Below are 22,011 nucleotides of genomic sequence, written 5' to 3' on the forward strand. Positions count from 1 at the left end.
TAGCCCCCTCTGAAGAAGTGGATGTGGGGAACTTGAGCCGGGAAGTCTCCAAGAGTAGACAGAGTGCACATGAGCTGAGGGGAGAGAAGTCGGGAGAAAGGGAAGCTGAAGCAGAGAGGGCGAGGGCAGGGCTGGTCTCCAGGTGCTGGTGGAGGGGGAGGGATGATCAGTGTGCTAGGAATCACGACGTGAACAAAGAGAAAGATCCTCTCCACGGCAATTATCTTATACCATCATGCACTGGTTAACAGTAAGGTCAACATACACTAGTGACCTTCTCAGATGAAATCCTTTGTTAGTAACTCTGAAGTGAATTATGAGTTTTCATGATCTTAAAAACCATAATTTCTTTGTGTGTAACACTTGGAGAAATACCCTAAAGTGGTGTGGTCATTCTTCTAGATCATTGTGCTTAGATTTCGATCACAAAATAATTCACATGTATGAATGAAATTTAGTCAACCACCTATAAATTCTTAAGTCTGGTGAATTCTGGATTACATATTGTACAATTTCAGTACTGTAGAGCCAGGTTATGCCTTACTCCCTTGCCTGAAATAGCTCCCATTGCTGAAAGATAACACATGAAAGAAAAATCTATTTCTTAAACCTTCCATCCATGTTATAAAACTTTTTCTTGCTATATGGTAATTCTACATTTATTCATGATATTCATTTGGATAAAATTTAAAATCCACTTACTCTTCCTCAAAGAAAGCAGAGAATACAGGCCTATTACAGAGCAAAACTGTAATTTAATAATTGAGGGGTTTTTTTCTTCCTCTATTTCTTAGCAATGAAAAAATAAAATCCCCCTTTATTTCAGCTAAAAAAATATGAAAATGTGAGGGAAACAATTTCCCCACTATATTTTCTTTTTCTCAAGTAAGGCCTATCTTCCATATTATGAAATAAATAATTCTGCTCTCTAACTCACACACAAATGCAGAATTAACATAGCAAGAAAAAGTTTTATAAAGTGGATGGCAGATTGCATGTGGTATTTTTCAGCAAATGGAGCTTTTTCAGGTAAGTGGGTGAGGTATAACCTGGATCTATAGTGCTGAAATTGTATGATATGTAATTCATAAAGGATCATTCCATGTTTAAAAGTACTCATTCTCTAAATGAGTATCAGAGAAACCTTTCTCTTTAAAAGAATATAAAGGTATCAACAGAAGTTATCTATGGAAGAGATACCAATCTGGCAGGATTAGACCACAGACCACCACTGGAAGGTTTTGAAAGAACAGTGTCAGCAATAATTCCGAGGGCTAGATGATGCCCTTTGCAAATGTGCCCATTAATGCCTATCCATAATTTTTGTGCGAAATTATTGCCACTCATAAATGGGGCTTTCTAATGGAATTGTTGATGAGCTTAACCACTACATATGAGCACAAACCACCACTTTAATGGAAATAGTCAATGCCATGACCAGAATAGAACCACTTTGTAGGGAAATTGGAAATTTAATTTCAATCAGATGAACAAAAAGTAAAGAAGAATGCTCGAAGTGGTAGCATAAAAAACACCAGCGATTAAAAACATTTGGAACCTTTGCTTACCCTTCAAAGGCATTTGTTGCCATGGTTTTTAAAGACCTCTGAAAGCTTCAGCTGTGTCCACAAAAGCTGCCAAAAAAAATAGGGGTTCTATACTGATTTTATTTGTCAGAGGCATTTTTGTCTTAATTACCTCCAAGATAAAGATTGCCTGGCCAAAGGGATAGAAAAAAAAAGGATCCATCATTTCACGTGTAGGAAGACTGTGATTTTACCTTTCTGAGACCTTCTACAAATGTATGCATGCAGGTATGTACACACATGTCCAGTTTGTGTGCTGACACATGAAGAGTGACAAGCATTTAAAAGCCGTAACAGGGATTCTTGCATCAAATGAGGCTTTCAGATCTGGACTCTCATGATGGATCTTTTTATTTCCTCTGATGAGAATCAGGAGCCAAACTTGTAGCAAATTTATCAATACCTGCCGGTAATGCCTTTCTTCAAAAAAGATTCAGTATAAATGCTTTCACACGAAAATTACATGACAGTGCATCTGTGTACATACTAAAGCCCTTCGGCTCTTTGGCCCTGATGCTCTGATTTCTCTCTTGCACAATATGCATGTTACCACAAGAAGGAAAACCGAAAATCAGAAGTAGAAGCAATAAAAAGACTAGGCAAGCTCTGGGTCAGAAAAGTGGGGTAGGAATCCCACAATACAAATAATTTGAAAAATATACATATATTAAAAAAAACTCAGTTCTTACTTGAAATCATAAAAATTCTTGCACATGTTCCTGCACTTCACTATGCAGCCTACTGTGTTGGTATCAGCAGGTTCTCTTTTCAATTACAGTCTCCTGGAGAGCATCGTTTGGCCCTGTTCAGCTAATTTGTGATTTTCTTGTTTAGAAGGGTCTTGTGCATACTGGTAATAATAAACATGTTTCTTACAAGGTTTTGGTAAAATCCAGGAAACTCTTTGAACATATTAGAGTCTTTGCTATGTTTTAAATAAGTGTCCCCTGAATGCCCATGTGGTAAAGGCTCAGTCCCCAGCCTGAGCTGCTATGAGAAGTGGAGGAACCTTTAAGAGATGGAGCCTAGTGAGAGGTCTTACAGTCACTGCAGGAGTGCGCCTGAGGGGAATACCAGAATCTCAGCCCTTTTCTTCCTCTCTTATGTCCTGCCCTGAGATTAACAGGCTTCTTCCGCCACGTGCTCCTGCCCCACTGTGTCTGCCTCACCATGGACCCAAAAGCCAATCGACCATAAACTGAAACACCTCCAAAACTTTGAGCCAAAATAAACCTTCCCTCTTTTTTCAGTTGATTATATTAGGTACTTCTTCAGTAATGGAAACCTAACAGTTATTTCTCCATTACTAATGATGTGCAACCTTCAAGAAGTATTTAAACCATTCTTCTCATCATGTTCCTTTAAAATTAATTGAGGAAATTGGTTCAAATCCCCACCCCCAAACTGTCTGCACAGTGTTGATTCTGTTTCTGTGGCTGCTGGAAAATTCCCTCTGCAGACCCAGCTACCACCTCAAACTCAGCATGTCTAGAATTAAGCTTTCCCTCTGTCCCTGCTAATTGGCCTTCCTCTTGAATTCACAGGATCCATTTCCAAGGTCATCTCCCACCCCCCACCATTGTAACATCTTAAACTCCTATCTTTCCTGGATAACTCATATTTAATCATCTTTATTCAAGGTATACTATTTTTATACTGTCCATTCTATTCCCTTTTTTCCCATTTTATAATCACAGAAAGGTCCAGATTTGTGGTACACCTAAGCTACCTGAACACCACTCAAATTAGTCTTTATGCTTCCATTCTTTCCCTTCTCTGACCTCTCCTACATGCTTCTGGAAGGTTAAACTTCATTAAAGACTATTTCATCATACCTGTCCCATATTGAAAAAATGTGATGGTTTTATGTTGCCTGAGCTTCATCTTCCTTTCATTCTTCGACTTATTCATTGAGTGACTCCTATAATACAAAGTTTGATTTGGTCCTAACCTCTGAAGAGCTCATAGTCAGTATGGGAGAAACACCTACCAGAAGAAAAAGTAGGCCCAAATTTTCACCGTATCAGTCTAGGATCTGACTTCCTTAACAAGAACCCCAAAGCACAAGAAGTAAAATCAAGAATCAATAAATGGAATGAATTCAAACTAAAAAGCTTCTTCTCAGCAAAAGAAACAATCAATAATGTGAAAAGAGAGCATACAGACTGGGAGAAAATCTTTATCATATGCACCTCAGATGAAGCACTAATATCTAGGATATATAAAGAACTCAAAAACTTAACACCAAAAAAAAAAAAAATTCAATCAATAAATGAGCTAAGGAACTGAACAGGTGCTTCACAGAAGAAGAAATACAATTGATCAACAAATACATGAAAAAATGTTCAACATCTCTAGCAACTAGAGAAATGCAAATCAAAACTGCTCCAAGATTTCGTCTCACTCCAGTTAGAATGGCAATCATCAAGAATACAGGCAACAATAAATGTTGGTGAGGTTGTGGGGAAAAAGGTACACTCATACATTGCTGGTGGGACTGCAAATTGGTGCAACCATTGGAAAGCAGTATGGAGATTCCTCAGGAAACTTGGAATGGAACCACCATTTGACCCAGCTATCCCACTCCTGGGTTCATACCCAAAGGATTTAAAGTCAGCATACTACAGTGATGTGGCCACATTGATGTTTATAGTAGCTCAATTCATAATAGCTAAACAATGGAACCAACCTAGGTGCCCTTCATTAGATGAATGGATAAAGAAAATGTGGTATATATATTTGATGAAATATTATTCAGCTTTAAAGAAGAATGAAATTATGGCATTTGCTGGTAAATGGATGAGGCTGGAGAATATCATGCTAAGTGAAATAAGCCAAACCCCCCAAAAAAAACAAAAACTGAGTGTTTTCTCTAATATGCAAATGCTAATTCACAATAAGGTTGGGGGGGGTGCTAAAGAAGAATAGAGGCACTTTAGATTGGGTACAGGGGATTGAAAAGAGGGGAAGGGATACAGGGATAGGAAGGATAGTACAATAAAATAGACATTATGACCATATGTACATATGACTGCATGACTGATATGATTCTACATGTACAATCAGAAAAATGAGAAATTATAATACACCATTTATGTAGAAATATCAAAGTATATAAATGCATTCTACTTTCGGGTACAACCAATTAGAATAAATTAAAAATCAAAAGAAGAAAGGAGGAGAAAAATAAGAAAAATCAAGTAAAGGGAGAGATAAAGAGAGAACAAGAGAACTGGGCTGTTAGTGGGAGAAGAAAGGACGGAGACAAGTAAAACAAAACAAAACAAAATTAAATAAACCAAAAAATCTAACCCTCAAAAAATAAGGCAAGGAAAAATAACCACATTCTTTAAATGCTGAAAATGAGAAAAAAGACACAAATATATGAATGTATGCATGTCCACGGACCAATCATCACAGCAAGAACACCAAGAAAAAACTTAATGAAAAATGATCGGAAAAGAATTGTGTCCACTGAGATGGTTAAAATTGTCATGGAGAATGGATAGCACTGCCTATGCCCCAGAGTCCTTCTTCCCATTTCTTCTTGGGTGAAACACGGAGAGAGAGAGAAAAAAAGCAAGCAAGGGTGAGGGGTGTTAGCCCCTTCCTTTCTTTGTGTTGCTCACCAAGCTGCCAATTGAAGTGGCGTAGGACTGAAGCAGATCGGGATAGCTCTTAGCTTCTGTTCTCACCACTATGAGGTAGGATGGAATGGGAAGTACTGTCAATTGGAGTTTTGGGGTTTGGGGATCTTTGTTTTGTTTTGTTTTGTTGTAGAAAAGGGGATTTTGAATGTTTTGATCTCAATGATAAATTATTCAGAAGATAATGTTTACTCTGATTCAAATATTACACAATGTATGCATGTCTCGAAACATTGCCTGGTACCCTACAAATGTGTACAGTTGTTATGTGTCAATTGAAAAGAAGAAAAAGAAAAGACAGAGTAAGGGAGTACTTAAAAAAACAACAACTCAGGGCACTAGTCCATAGGGATACTTTTGGGTAGGAAAATTGGGGAAGACCACCCTGAGGAAGTAGCTGTGGGCAGAGCTCTGAATGAGAAGCTGGCCAGGGAAATCTGGGCATTCCAAGCAATGGAACAGAGAGAACTATATGTGCTTGTCTCTGAAGAAGGAACATGTTAGCATGTTGGAAAGAAAGAAGAAAGGTCAGTGTGGCTGGACCACAGTGAACTGGGGAGACGTAAACAGTAGTGGAGATAGGCAGACTGTTGTAAGCCATACAAAGGAAATTTTACTCTAAGTTCATAAGAGTTTTAAGCCCAAGATCACGTGGCTTGGCTAAGTATCTAAAGTTGTTTCCTGCTGCTACATGGAGATTGCACTGCAGAGGGGCAAGTGTGGAAATGTGGAGAAAAAAGACTTAGTGTTTTTCTGTACATATGTTGTCAGGATCTCAATCACATCTCTGAAAAGACCACCAGCATAAAACAGTAACACTATGAAAAAGCGACCCCCATGCCTACCCCATTCACTAACCCTTCCCAGATATGGGTGCCCACCAAGCCAGGAGGCTAGACACTAATATGAAAACTAGTTAACCTTGAGTGAACAAGGGTTCCTGGACTAACTGTGTTCTTTCTTAACAGAGTTCTACAGAGTGGATGGAACCACCTAACTGGACTTCTCTTTAGAAAGTAAGCCTCCACACGTCTTCTGCAGCCTTTGCCGGAGCTATCCAGGGTCCTGGACTAGTGCACCGCGATGCTTTCTAAGGTCCAGGTGGATCGTGCTTCCAATCATCCTTGTTGGACCTAAGCCCCTCACTGCATTGAACCATAACCAGACTCCACCCTGATAGCAGGTTGTCCCATCTCAGCTAACCTGTGGCCATGCCTATCTGTTCTAATTCTGAGTCACTTCTACAGATGAATAAAACATGAAGTGATAGCATACTTAATGGTGTATAGATAGACTTGCTCCCTGCTGTGCCTAAGGGCTTCTGAAATAATAATGTCAGAGAAATGAACTCAGTAGAATCAGTTTTCCTTGTAAAAACACTCAAAGATAATACCGGCTGCCGAACCTATAACTGGATCTGCTTATGTAACTCATTCCATATGCTCTATCGAAAACACACCTTAAGGCATAATTCTATGCCTGCAATGATTATTAAATTTGTGGAATATTCAATTTCATCCTTCTGAATTTAATAGCATCCTTGACTTTGCTTTTTATTTTTTTTTAAATGCATTCAACTGGAGGCCATTACTCAACTCCTTAAGTAATCAAGTTTGTAGACTAAGTAGTGGATAAAAATTTGTGTGCTTTCAAGTCCAACACTTTATCTCCCCGACCAAAAACACTTAGAACATGAGAATAATCTGATGTGTGCTCACTCCTAGCTCTCTTCTTTAATAATACGAGAAGCAGGGAGAGCTGCAGCCTCTTCAAAACTTTCCACCTACGTGCCAGTCCCTTTACTGTCCTTCAGTGTGTTTGAGGGGCAGTGTCATTTACAAAGAGCCACAAAAGTTCAGTAAAACTTTTAGGTCCACGTTATCAAGATTCTGATGAGAAAACAGGATTGGTAACATTTAAACTTGCTCTGATATTTTCCCTTGTAGAAATACAAACCAATGAAACATATGGAAATACCATTAAAATAGGGAATCAATTACTCTGCTTTGACACAGTCTAAGATGAAACGGCCTAGGAATGTCTCTGTTTAACCTAATGGTAAATGAATCTTGTTACTTTTTATTCACAGAACTCCCTGCACTCTTGTTTTTCCTCCTGATCTTCACTCATACGTTCATTCTATAACTAAACATTCATTCCTTACTCACTGGTCTCATCCTTCAGACTTAATTTTAATCAGGAAACTTTCTCTGAGAGCCTTAGACTCCCGTAAAATCCTGCATTCACCTCAGGCTTGACACTTGTCACTCTGCAGTTTAATTGCTGGTTTATTTATCCATTTCTACCTCTACTTTATAAGCTCAATGAGAGTAGTGACCAGGTCTTTTCTATCATTGTATCCCCAGGACTTTGCACAGTACTTTGCCTAGTAGAAATATTCAACAAATAAATTGATAAATTAATGAACTCAATAGTTTTAAGGTCCTGCTCTCTCTCTCTAAGAGTAATTATTCTGTCTTTTTTCTAGATTTCTTCCAGAACTTTGGACTCAATATTCAATCCATGGAAGAAATTTTATATATGTGACCACACCATGATACATAAGAAGTTTCTAAACCCAGATAAAAATTTCATTTTTATATGACACAATTGTAATGAAATCCTACTGTTATTCTGCGTATACAAGATGGAGATTAAAATATATGTGTGTGCATATACATATAAAGTGTCAAAAAGTAAGCAGAAATTGTTTAAAAAAATTGAACTTGAGGTAAAACCATACCAATAAAATACCTGTTTTATAAGTACATTTTTCATTGATATTCCTATAAGTGTATTTTTCTTTATTTTCTGTTCAGATGTCTTAATGCCTGGAGCTAATACTAAATGTGATGGGAACTTGTGTAGTTTGCTACTAATGTTGAACAAATATGATGAAAATAATTTGTAAGAATATTGCTATTTTTTTCTTGGAAGACAGTCATTTCTACTTTCAGTCTCCATAAGTTTCATTTATAACTGACACTACCTTTTTCTCTTACATGTATCTATTGTTGTCCTTATCTTTTTCATAAAGTAACACTTTCTCTATACTGACTTAGTTTCCAATTATGTCATGAGAACAAGTACTTTTGTTTCCTCAAATAAATTTCCCAAACAACTTCTAAAGTTTGTGGAATTATGAAGTGTGTCTTACAAATTTTTCTATTTCCCTCAGAAAAGTACAGAATAAGTTCTCAATAAAGCATGAATAATCAGAACTTTAAAAACCACCCATTTTCTTTCCATAAACAGTGGTATGTAGATTAAATAAAATCAAATAACTATTAAATCAGGGATCAGCAAATGTTGATCTGCCATTCAGTTCTGGTCAGTTATCTATTTTGACAAAGCTTTATTGGCACATAGCCACTCTCACTTATTTACATATTCCCCATGACTCTTTGCAAGCTACAGTGCCAGAGGAGAATACCTGTAACAGGAACTGCATGGCTTGCAAAAGCTAAAATAGTCACTATTATACCCAGGGTTTGCTGAACCCTGCACTCCTCTAAATCATATTTACTGATGAGGGAAATTATCTCTGATATTTGACTTTCCTAAGTGTATAGCTGAACCTATTCACTAACCTTACCTTTATCAGATACATTTTCATTATCAGATTAAATGCTTGGTGAAAATATTTGAGATTATATAAAATCAAATAAACAGTAAAACCACAAAAGAAGATGTTTGTCAAAAGAACTTTAAGTATTTATACTAACCTTAACCAAGATATAAATTTTAAATGGCATTTTTCTGAATTGTGATATAGTATCAGCTAGTAAAATTAAGTCTGTGTATACACACACACACACACACACACACACACACAGACACACACACACATACCCTATGGATTTATTGTCAGAGAATATCATTAATTTTTATAAAAACACTGACAAAAATGTCCAAGTCTTAGAGCAGAGTTTTAAAAGATGTTGAAAGCAGTAAGTGTCAAGGAAAATGCTTTTTAAATGGACCACATTGACCTCACAGTCTACTCTATTAAGATATGAACAGCTTTAAAAAAAAACTCCACTGGCAAAGGAAGGAAAAATAAATAGTATGTACCATTCCTCAGTTTTCATGCCATATCAGAGCTGTGAAGAGCCATAGCAGAAAGTTCCTGAGAATCACTTCTTCTGTCAGTGTCTATTAATTTAGCAGACTCTGGTTTTCAACAAGTTACTTAAGTCTAGATTTCTGGAGAGGGAAAAGTAAAAACTCTCTCAGAAATATCCTTAGTATCTATATACCAAGCTTCATAGAAGCTGAAAAGATAAAGGAATAAGAACAGAGAAAAAAAATATTCCACTATTAAGACAAAAAGTGAATTCAGTAAGGCTTTCAGACAAAGGATCTGTAGCATGGATGTTTTAGTAGTAAAAATGATTGATGTTTCCCTCGGTTATCCTGTGTAATACCACAATACAGACAACCCCGGAGTAGAGGTAAAATGTAGCTGGAAGTATATCAGAGAAGCTGCAATTGGTAAACCAAATACAACAAAAAGACTGAGCAAGCAGGAGAATGAAATGTTACAGTTAGATACTTAATAACTACTTGGTACAGATGATATATCCCCTAATTCAAGTCACCCAATATTTAGTCTGTTCATGTTAGCAAAAGGTCATGTCATCCATTGAGACAGGAAAGAGATGGAAGAGAGGAAGAGAACAAGCTGGATAGAACAGAGCTGGACTAAAGATCAGAACAGAATACTAACCTGGACAAGGCTAAGGTAGAGAGATAATCATGCACAAATCATATCATATATAAGCTTAGTTGCCTGCAGAACAGGAATGTCCATCTGTCAATCCCCAATCAGGGCAGAGACATTTCCTTTCATTTCAGAGACCCAGCTACTGCACACCCCTTCTGTAGAGTTGCTGGAGATTGTAGGGACCTTGCCAAATGGAGGAAGCAGAATTACTCAACCACAGCTTCCCTGGCATCTGTCTGCTCCTGTGAGATTCCATTTTTTCTCTGTGTTTCCACCAAAGATACTAGTGGACCCACTAGGTGTTACCGTTCTATACAAGTAGCTGATTGTGTCTTCCTTCCTTGGTCATTTCTGCTCTTTGGATCAAAAATAGAATAAGTTGATTTCAACACACTATTACCTTGAATACTTCTCTTGAAGAAAGCCTTACAGCCCTCACAGGACCAGACTCCGTAGTGGTAGCCAGAGGCGTAGTCATTGCATACTGCACAGTATCGAGTCTCCTTGGCAGATTCCAGGGCCAGGTTTCCCTTGTCACTGTTATTGGTCAGTCTCTCTCTGCCACTCTGGCGACGATTATCTGAATTTGGCCTGGGGGTGGGGGGAAGGGAAAAAAAGCAGTGAGTCCATTAGCATCAGAAAAACAAAATATGCATTCTCCTCTAAAAAATAAGAGGCTTAAGAGATGAGCAGATTCACTTTATTCTGACATTTTGAAATAATGAATCATAATGTAAGCTAATCTTTTGTTACTTCTTGCTGTCTGCTGCCACAAAAGGTGTTTGCCTATTGTATTAACCTTGAAGGAAAATTGTTTATTGCAAACCTACTTAAGAAACAGAATGCCTATCCCAGAAAATGCTACCCCCCAAAAAATGACAGAATGGAATTAGCTGGTTTCTAATAAACTTCTTCATTTTCTCCAAAACTTATAATTAAATCAGAACTGTTAAAGACTAATGCTCATTCTGATTCTAAACCACAGAAAGAGTCTTCAGGAAGTAGAAACAAAGCACAGAACAGCTAAATGAAATCTGAAATTCCAGTGAATTGACAAATAATGTAGAACACATGTCAAAAAACCAACAATACAAATTTTTTTGTTATTGTGACCAGGTAACCCTGGGCATCGATTTTTATAACTCTACTCTCTAACTTAAGGGTACTTTTCTTCAATATTCAATAGTCCTCTTGAAGAACATGTAGGAGGAGAAGAGTAGAGCAACACAGATGGCTATCTCAACCTTTATGGATTTCATGGAAGATGCATATCCCAGAAATGAAACTGAAAATAAACATAAAGAAGCATGGCGCCAGGAGACCGAGAAAATGGGGATGTACAAAGCTTTATGAATGACTTGAGGGTGCTCAATAGTGCCAAATTGAACAGAGAAGTGCAAGGAAACAAGAACTGATAAAGTGAATTTGAATTTGACTAGGAGGAGGCTTAGCAAGGAGTTCTGGGGGGAAAGGGCAGAGGTTTCAGCCAAAGCCCACTGTGGAAGTGTGGGGAGGATGCAGGAAGGTGAGTGAAGGGCACTCCTTTGAGAGCGTGGATGGGAATGGGAAAAGAAAGATTTCATGTAGTATTTCAAGAATATAATGCCCCCCAAAAGGATTTTTAGAGTGGAGGAGGTCACAAAGTCCTCATGAGAACTGAGGGAATAGGTCAGCAGGGACAGAATGGATGATGGTACAAAGAGGCTAAAAGAATAAAGTCAAGAAGGAAACTAAAGAAGCCATATAAGTAGCCATCTGGGCGAAGATACCTTGAAGAAGACTGGACGAAAGGAGCTAAGGAAAGAAGAGAGGAGAAGTAGTTCACATTTCTCATCTGGTCAGACACGGAAGCAGATGTTACATGGGCCCAGGATTTTCAGGGTGGTATAAGGGATTGGGGGTATGTGGCCAGAGTGCAGCACAGTGCCTGGAATGTAGTTGGCACTCAGTGATAAATGGAATTGAATGAAGAGAGTGTACAAAGGTGATTGGGAAATAGAGGTTGGCAGGTATTGGGAGGTTAGATGGAGTGAAGTTTCCTAGGAGATTTTCAAAGCTAACCTAAGAAGAGATGCAGTAAATTGAAGACAGAGCTCCCGGAGTCTCGTGGTTAAGGAAGCTCTGAGTTCCTTCCTCCATTTGCCACCCAAATAACCAGCCCATGCTGACTTTCACCAATTTCCCCATTACAGCCCTTTTTCCTTGTAGTTCAGATTTTATACCCCTTTCCTGCCCTTCTTACTCATTAATATTGTACACAATTTTGTGGTGCTGGGTCTCCAGCTACATTCGCCATAAAATTCCCAAAACATTGGCTCCTTGGGTTAAGTACATCTGACCTTGCCAACTTTTTCCATTTGGTATAACTTGGCTCTGAGGTTGGCAGCCTCAAATAGGAATTCTTTATTTTTTAATGATCCTTAGAGAGCACTAGCTCTCAGTTTTCAATCCTAGTTCCTATTCAGTTACCCATCTCTTTCCATGTTATCACTAGGCTGCCAAACGCCCCCCCATCAACCTCAGCTTTTTACTGTTTGTTTACTAATGTCTTATGCACAATCTAAGTCAGTAGGAAGCAGTTGTGAATATTTTACTATAGGAATTCAGTGCCTTTGGGGGTGTGGGAGTGGATAGTGTGTAAGCGTGAAATGGACAGGTGTAATGTCTTAGAAACCTTATTAATTGTTGCACACCAAGTACCTAGCTCAATGCCTGGCACACAGCAAGCATTCAATAAAAGTGTGTTGAATGAATGAATGAATGAATGAAAGAACGAACAGTATGCATAGGCAACTGTTCCAAGATGTCAAATATACTCACACAATGCCCATATAATAAAGTACAATTGACTCTCAAAACAAAACAGCTTTGAATTGTCAATAGTCTATAGGTGGATTGGGAAAGGGAGACATACAACAGTTTGAAAAAACTTCCACATGGACATTGTAGCCTAGAAATATAGAAAAATTTTAAGAAAAAGGATATGTCATGAACGCATAAAATATATAAATATGTAATAGTCTATTTTATTACTTACTATAAATTGTAAAAATCCATTCTGAAAAGTTAAAAGGTATCAAAACTTAGGCACACACACAAACACAAACTCAACTTGGCACCATGTGTAGTATAGAAATATAGACAAGGTAAGATGCAGTATTAAATCATAACTGCATAAAACTAACTGTACTGTACTTTACCTCTGTAATAATTTCATAACCACTTCCAGTTGCAGCTACTCAAGTATTGCTAATATCCACCTAAAACACTCATAAATTGCATACGGCAGTAAAAAGATCTCATGGTTCACGGGTAAATTTCATCATATTTAATACATGTACCATGCAAAATGTGTTCAAGATCGTTTATGTCTGTTTATGGTATCGGTTAGGCTTCCGGTCAAAGGCAGGCTCCAACTAGTTGGGTTTGGAGGAGACAAAAGTTATTCGTGGGGTTTGATGGGCAGCGGGAGGGCGGAGAGGACCGCAGGGAGCCCTCCGCAGCCCCTCCGCCACCGCTGGCTAGTCACCATCACCCGCTCCCGGGGAACCCTCGCCACAACCTGAACAGCGAGGCCCAGACCCGGAAGGTGGCGGGTGCAGCGGCCACGAAGCGCGGCACCACGGACAGCGGCGCAGGAGCCCCAAGCGCGCGGCCGCGCAACCCCTGCAGCTACCTGCGAGGACTCCGCTATGGCGGAAGGTTTGGGTCACATGGTTCAACGTTAAGAAAAGGATATGGTCTCATTAACGGGAATAACACAAAGAAAGATGAACGTATATACCAGACCGCCATGAAGAAGAGAAACCAAGATGTCCCTGGGCAGGTCGGAGGCGAGACGGTGAATCGGGTGTTGCTGGAGAAAAGCGCGCGAGGTAGCCAATGTTCCAGGCGCTGGTGGAGCTGCGTTCAAGGCATTGACTGTGCGACCGACATCATCGTCATAGATGCTGTCCACACAATTAACAGCAGAACTTCCAGAATAGAGAGAGTGGGGAAGTAGGAGGGACTCTAGTGCTCCCCAAGTCCGTGCCCACCAACACTGGTCCTACCGCTGGCACTGGCTCCTTCCTTACTACATTGGAGACCCCAGGACGTGGACCACAGTATTCCAATCCTCCTGTGCAGGGAGAAGCCATGCAGGGTGCTAACAGCCAGGATGCAGCAGTACAAGGTGGACCAGAAAGACAGAATGCATGCGAGGGCTATAGACTAAGTTTCCTCCAGGTCCCTGCTCACCAAAGGCAGTTCAGGGAGGGCTGCAATGAAGAAGATATGGAATGTTTAGAAGAGACCCAAGGGCAGCAGCCACTTCAACATCAGTACACTGCAACTTCTATTACCCACAGTCCCCCGGCAAAGCAGTAAGGCACAAGATGGCAAGGAGATAAAAGCCACCAACCCACCGATTGAGAATTCATCCAACCCTGCCATTGAGAAGGGCAGGGCTGAGCCAATGTCCAGTTATCATCTCTACTACCCTCTGGCCACCCAACAGTTAGAAATGAATAGGAAATCCCCAAGATAAGAAATCACAGAACTTCTGCGCTTGCTCTTTATCTGATGGCCAAACAACTCAAGCTACAAGCATTATCTATGCAGGAAGGGTTTTTTACTACTTTTACCTAAAGTCATGTCTTTTTGGTAATGACAAGTATGTTCTTTTTAAAGGCATAGTTTTTTTCTTTAAAAATTTTGTGTCATATAGGATTGAATTGAGGTTTTTAATGAATTTTATTTTTAATGTGTAATAAAAAACTTACAACTTGATCTTTTTTTTTGACAAACTGCAAGTTCCTGATAAATAAATGTCTTAATTTTTAAAGTTATACTCAGATTTTTTTAGGTGAACAGGAGGTTGGCATCCCTAACTCCCACATCATTGAAGGATCAACAGCAATGCATTTTTTAAAAACTGTGGCAAGATACATATAACTTGAAATTTACCATCTTAATCATTTTAAGTGTACAAGCCAGTAATGTTAACAATATTCACATTGTTGTGTAAACAATCTTCAGAAATCCTCAATCTTACAAAACTGCAACTCTGTACCCATTAAACTTCCAATTTCCCCCTTCCTTTATCTACTGGCAACCACCAGTCTGCTTCTTGTTCCTGAGAATGTCACTATTCCAGATACCTCACATAAGTGGAACCATTCAGTATTTGTCTTTTTTTTTTTTTTTTTTTTTTTTTTTTTTAAGAGGGATCTGGCTTATTTCACTTAGCATAGTGTCCCGAGGTCCATCCTTTTCGTATATGTGTCAGAACTTCTTTCCTTTTTAAGACTGAACAACATTCCATCATATATCTTCACCATATTTTGATATCCATTCATTCATCTACTCATAGATATAAAGGTTCCTTCTTTTAGGCTATTGTGGATAATACTGCCATAAACATGGGTGTACAAATATATCTTCAAGACCCAGCTTTTTTTAGTCTTTTATATTTACACCCAGAAGTAGCATTCTGGGGTCATATGATATTTGTATTTTTCATTTTCCGAGGACCCATCATACTGTTTTCCATAGTGGTGGTTCCACTTTATATTGTCCTAAGGCACGAGGGCTCTGACTTCTGCACATCCTTGCCAACGCTTGTTGCTTTGCCTGTTTTACAGTAGCCATCCTAAGGAGTATGAGAGGACTGCTAGTTTTTTAGGTCTCCTTTGACTGCATTCCTCCCTTACTAGCCACTCCTAATCCCCACAGACTTGAAATAACTCAGCCCTTCTTGGGACTCTCTAACAGGTGATTTGGTACTTCTCTTCTACTATTAGCTACATTATTCCTTCCACTGATTTATTCTCATCTTCACTGCTTGTGTCTAATTCTTCTTTGTAATGTCTAATTCATCTTTGTAATGACAGGGTTACATAGAGCATAGTGTCTCATTCAAAAGAGAGACTCCATAAATACTGATAACAAATAAATTCATCCATAACTGAACTAATGAAGTGAAGACCTGGCCATGTAGGTGGAACAGACACCAACCTTGGATTATCTGGGAACCCCTAGTTAGATCAACTCCAGCAGAGGGGCCTAGTTGTGGGTCCCACTTGGTCTCATCTCATCTCTTCTTGCTGTTGTCCACCTGGTTTGGCCCACTGCTCTGTCATAGGCCTGGCACTGTAAGCCTCACACCTCCTTAGCAGGAAGGGCTTACTCCCTGTTTAAGTCAATGTTTCTTCTTCTCCTCAGAGGACCATTGATTTCCTTTATTTTCACAGGACCAAAATTTCATGCTCAAAATATCTTTAGGTTCTGTCTTTCTGCGAGGAAACTTCCAAGTTCTAACCAAGCTCTTAGCACTGGATTATAAATGAAGGATGAACCAATTCTTTAGCAATACTATTAAAACCCCTCTTTCCTTGAAAAGTTCTTACCCCTTTCTCATTGAATTGTAACCCACTGTTATGGCTGGATTACTAAGCTACAGATGAAGAGACTAAACATTCTTCAGTTTTACCAACTCCTTTCAAGATTGTCTGGAAAGAAGACAGAAGCTTCCAGGTGAAATGAAGGCATGTTTCACATCAGTAACTTAACATGTTCTAGCTCTGAAGCATACAAGTGACAAGGAACAAAGTAAAGGCAGAGGAAGGGTGACCAGAAGCATGAAAGACAATGTTTAAAAAGAAAAAGGCAGCAACACACTTACTTATGGAAATTGGAAACTCAACTGCCTCAATTTAGTTCAATTTTCATGTTATCAATTGATTACTATTTCCAAAGGGATGCCCCACTGTTATTACATGCTCACCATATTTAACATAATTGAGAGGTATCTGAAGGCACTATTAATATTGGTCCAGAGAGTGAACTCACTCAGAACAAGCATAAAGATGGCATAATAAAAAATATTGACTGAGAAGATTTTTATTAATCAAAGGAAAAATTTAAATCTCAGTATAATCAAATACTGTTGTTTTTCTAACCACAAATAATGGTACCAGCTATCCAAAAGCATTATCTCCTGAGTAGCCAAGCATTTTTAAAAAGTTTGAAAGTCCTGGTTTCTAGAGGAAATATTTTTACAAAGCTAAGTTAAAAGAGCCAACAGATGTCCATGCCCTAGAAATAGGGTTTAATTAAGTACTAGTGAAATAACTTCATAATTCTCCCTCACCAAATGAAGTCCCCAAAGCTATACACACACACAAAATCCCCCAGATTTTTCCTTCATGGAAATTACCACAAAATCCAGTCCTATATTTTGGTTTTACTGATAGGTGTATTTTCCCCTAGTAACCAGTAAGCTCCAAGAAGGCAAGACTTATGTCTCATTTGCTCCCAATTTTAACTGACACACAGTAGGTTCTTAAAAAATATTTACTAGATGCACCTCCCACATCTAATCCATCACCACATTTAGTCAATTATTTCTTCAAAACACTGCCTATCCTTCTCTCCATTCCTCGTTCTCATCATTTGTATCTGAGAAATCAACAGTACTCCAAGCCTCAATTAATGGTCCACCTCCCACTTTTCCTCAAACTCCCCTCGATAGCTCTGCCTAAAGAATTCTCATAAAATACAACATTCATTTTTTAACAACTTCCCATTGCATGCATGTGTGGATTATTACTTTTTGGGGGTTATGGACCAGTTTGAGGATAACGAAAGTTCTGAAACTTTCTTCTCTCGAAAATACACAGAAACAAAACTCTCAAACTTCTGCCTGTAATTTTAGCAGAGTTATAAAGCAGAAAAACTCAAGTTGAAAAAAAAAATATATATATATATAAACACATTAGATTTAAGCCCAAATTCTTGAATTTCGTGCACCAAAAACAATATTGCTCTCTTTGTATTTGCCTAAGCAAAATGTAGTCAAATCCACCTTTAAGAAATTGCTCACACTATGTTCCCCTCATACTTCCTGCTTTCTGTCACCTATACAGATCTCATCCCTGCTAGAAAACTAAGCTTCAGTTCCACATCATCGGAAGACCTACCCTCATACTCCGGCTCACACTAGTTCAAGTTTGAATTCTTAGAGAAGTTAGTATCGCCACCCCATCTCTACACACCTAGGTGGTGGTGGACTTGGGCCTCTGGCAACCATTTCACTTCCTCTGCAGTATTTGCTGCCTCCATGGGGCTCCTCAGGCAGTGTTCCTCAGGGTTCTGCCCTTGGCCCTCTGCCATTCTCAGCTGACATTTACTCTCTGGGATCTCAGAAACGTGTGGCCACATGCAACTGCCACCCCACACGCCCTCCTGGACTTCAGATCACATGCTAATTACTTCCTCTACACTCTGCAACTTCCCTTGAATGAACCAAAGGAACCTCAGACTCGATGCATGCAAGACTTTCCCAGAACGCCTACTTCTAGGATCCACTGATGTACTCTAGCCTGGGCTCCTGCCTGGAACACTGTTCCCACACCCGAATAACTCCTATTTATCCTCCTGTTTCAGCTCAAACAAGTTCCTCCCTGAGCTTTGCCAATGCATCAGCCTATTTACAGAAGCCCTAGAGTTGTCCTCTTAGAGCAGAAGGCTTTGCACTACCCATTCCAAACCTTTGGCAGGTTCCCGCTCCTCCAACAAGAAAACTCGAAGTCCTTTCAGTGCCCTGCATGGCCCAGCACAATATGACCCTGCCTGTTGTTCATTGCTCTCCTACCTTTGCTCCCCAGTTCCAGGTGCTGCCAGGGCTGCTGCTGGTCAGTCACGCCAAGTGCTCCCCAGTCCCACCACCCTCCTCCATACCCAGCTCCTCCTAGCCTTGCATCTTCCCTCCGAGCAGCTTCACTCCCTCTGCCAGCACAACTTTCCTGGTCAGTTTAGACCGGGCTCTTTCTTACTCTCTCCACTCTACACTGATGGGTTTGTGGTCTTCACAACCCTTAACACCACCCAACATCAAACCTGCCATTATAGTCTGGATGTGAGGTGTCCCCCAAAAGCTTCTGTTAGTGCAGGCATGTTTGGAAGTGAGATGGTTAGATTGAGAGCTGTAACCTACTGGCCCATCTTAGTTTGACTGTAACTGTAGGTGGGTGGGGCCTGCCTGGAGGAGAGGGTCAATGGCAGCATGCCCTGGAAGGTCACATCTTCCCTGCTGCCCATTGCCCTTCCTCCATTTCCTGACCCTGCAGATGGGGCAGCTCTCCTCCACCATGCGTTTCCACCATGATGTGCCACCCCCCTTGGGCCCAGAGCAGTAGACTCAGCAAACCATGAACTAAATCTCTGAAACTTTGAGTTCAAAACAAACTTTCCCTTTTCTCAGTTGTTCTTGTCAGGTATTTTGGTCATAGCAACTGAAAAGGTGACTAACGCACCTGTTCCAAATATGTTTATTTCATTGTGCGTCTTCCTCCCAGAAAGGTAAGCTTCGTTCCCCCAGCACCTTGAAGACAGCCTAGCACAGAAATAGTTATTGGATGGAAACATGCCTACAGAAAGGACAGCTGCAGTGGATCCACTTTGCTGTCTTCTGCTTAGTTATGTGTCTTACCTATGAGCCATTATCTCTACCATGACCGGGACTGTGGCCACCTTACTTGCCAGGGTACACCCGCTCATTCTTAGTGCCTGACACACAGGTAAGTTACTGACTTGCCATCTGAAGGAATGGAGGGTCATAGTGAGTCTTCTCCCCCTCCTCCCCCACACCACATGCCTGTCCTGCACGATAGAGCAAGAGTGAGGCTCTACCATGCCAAATGGACCGCTGTTCAAAATCCTTCCTGTGTCCTCATCACCTCTGCAAGACTTCTTAACCTTGTTTGGTTGAGGGAGCCCAGGAGAATCCTTTTATTTACAGACACATAGGTTTCACTTTTAATCATAGGTGTTCACAGGCCTCCTGAAGTCCATGAATGTCTTTCCAAAAGACTTCAGCCTAAAGCCTACTGGTCCGTGGGATACATAGAGGTTCTTTAGCCTCAGCTCATTACGACCTGGCAACTCTGCCTCTCCAGCCCTACCTGTCCTGCAGGGATTAATTTTATCCTTCCCCAACCAAGCTAGTATAGCTCTGGCCTTCACCCACACAGTTTCCTAATTTGGCCAAAAGGCAAAAAGCTCCTGAGTGAAAATCCCTCCCTCTCAGGTAGCAGCCACTGACTGCTCAACAGAATGAACCTGTGCTGATAGAGTATCAAACACAGGCTCTTCTGGAGTCCTTTTCATCATCATCTAACTGTGAGTCACCAGGAAGGAGACCCTACTGCCATCATGGCTGTTTTCCAGTTTCCAACACTATATGAGCAATAGCAAGCATTTGGATAGATGGTTGTGGAATGGGTAAAATTCTATGGTTCACATTTTGTGTCTTGCTTTCCCAACAGAGAGCTTCAAGCTTCCCAAGAACACAGATGCTCTATTATAAGTATTTCATCACCCCCAAGTTGTATCACCTGCACTTCTTTATACATAGAAAGTAACCAATAAATGCTTGGTGAATAAATTAATCAACAAAGAATTCAGAATAACCTGCAAGATGCATAATTGAGTGTGTTGCTCTAACAGAATGACAGATAGAGGCAATGAGAAAACAATTATTAATGTCCATTTGTGTAGCAACAAATCAATCTAATGCAGTTCCCTTGGGCAGCTCTCTCTGCTCTAAATATCCACATGAATGAGCATAAGCTGGGGGTGATTCATATCAGTGACCAGAACATGTCATGGATTTATTTCTAATTTCTCTACAATTTTGTATTTAGATTTTATATGATCTCTGTAAATATTGTTTAAAAGAATGGACAGGAATAGACACTATCTAAACTGGTAGAATCTGGAAAGAAAAATCCAGAACCCCATTTTTAGGAAAGTTTAAGTTAGTCCTGCGACAGGTCTAGACAACTCCCTAAACCAAGTGGCAGTTATGTTCCAGGGCAGGCAAGTTATAAATTATTTTCAGCATGACACAGTAGGTCCTTTCAACCCTTCTAGAAATTCTTCTAGCTCCTTTATACCGTGTATTTCAAAACTTAATAAGTATCTATCTCTTGCCTTAGATTATCCTTTAATGAATTTAACATATTTTTATTGTGTCTTTTAGCTGATAAAAAGAGGCAGAGAATATTCTTCCCCAAAACGTGTAGAAGGAAACTTCTTCCAGAAAAAAAACAAAAACCTGGTGATAAAAGCAGGGAAGGCTGCTCACTGAAATTCTCTAGGGAGAAGGTGACTGCTGCAACCCCAGCTTCTGCCCAATTTTCAGACCAGTCCCCAAACTTCTAGGAAGCTCAGTCTGACTCTTGATCTAACAAGACAGAAATAGCTGGTCCAGAAGACTAGCAAATGTTTGCACTACCTGGATGGCTGTGGCAGGCAGTATTTTAAGTGCTTTACAAGTGTTATTTTACATGGTCCTTAAAACTACACTAAGTGGTACTATTAAAACCCCAGTTGCTTCAGAAGTGAGTAACTCAGGCACATACAGATTAGGTGACCCATCAGAGTCAGTCAGGAAACGCTGGAGTGGAAGGTCCTGGAATCTGACCCCAAAGCCCAAGCTCCCCACAAAACACAATCCCTAGGAGCTCCACCAAGGTCATTGCAAGCCAAGCGCAAAGTGCATCTGGGAACAAAGTCATTGCCTCAGATCTCATCCCTACACTCATAAATCCCTTTAGAAATCACTGTGGATGTTTCTGACAAGGCCAGCAATACTTTTTTGAGGGAGAATGCTCATTTAACTTGTAGGGCAAAGGTTGTTGAGAACTCTGTTGAGTTCCACGAAAATGTAGTTAATGGAGTTAACCAGCCCTAAAGGGAATGGTTTGACAAAAGTCTGAATATTTTCCTAAAAATGTGATTGCAAGAAATAATCTATTTTAACTCAAAAACAAACAGAAAATTATGTGTCATTAATTCTCAGATGCAAAAGTTCTGAAATTCTTTATGCACAAAGAACATTAGCATTCATCATTCAAAAGGAAAGACGCTCTGTAAAATGTCAAGAGGTTTTCCCACTCACTTAAGAAAAACGTCTTCACCCCAAAATACAAGCAAGTGTTGATTTTCCACACTAATGGGTAACAAGAATAGCCTGATATAAAGTTCCCTAAAAACCCCATTTAGTCAA

The 22,011-nt window shown here is 39.8% G+C and overlaps 1 protein-coding gene across 6 annotated transcripts in view; it reads right to left on the bottom strand.

Moving 5' to 3' along the window:
* ESR1 (estrogen receptor 1) overlaps window positions 1–22,011 on the bottom strand; it is a 361,874-nt gene that overhangs the window by 204,090 nt on the left and 135,773 nt on the right. For all 6 annotated transcript variants that reach the window (XM_079147950.1, XM_079147949.1, XM_079147951.1 and 3 more), the window contains exon 3: window positions 10,360–10,550. In XM_079147950.1, coding sequence (XP_079004076.1) covers window positions 10,360–10,550 — 191 coding nt within the window. The remainder of the gene's footprint in view (window positions 1–10,359; window positions 10,551–22,011) is intronic.

Source organism: Sciurus vulgaris (assembly GCF_902686455.1).
Source record: "Sciurus vulgaris genome assembly, chromosome: 7".
Lineage (NCBI taxonomy): Eukaryota > Metazoa > Chordata > Mammalia > Rodentia > Sciuridae > Sciurus > Sciurus vulgaris.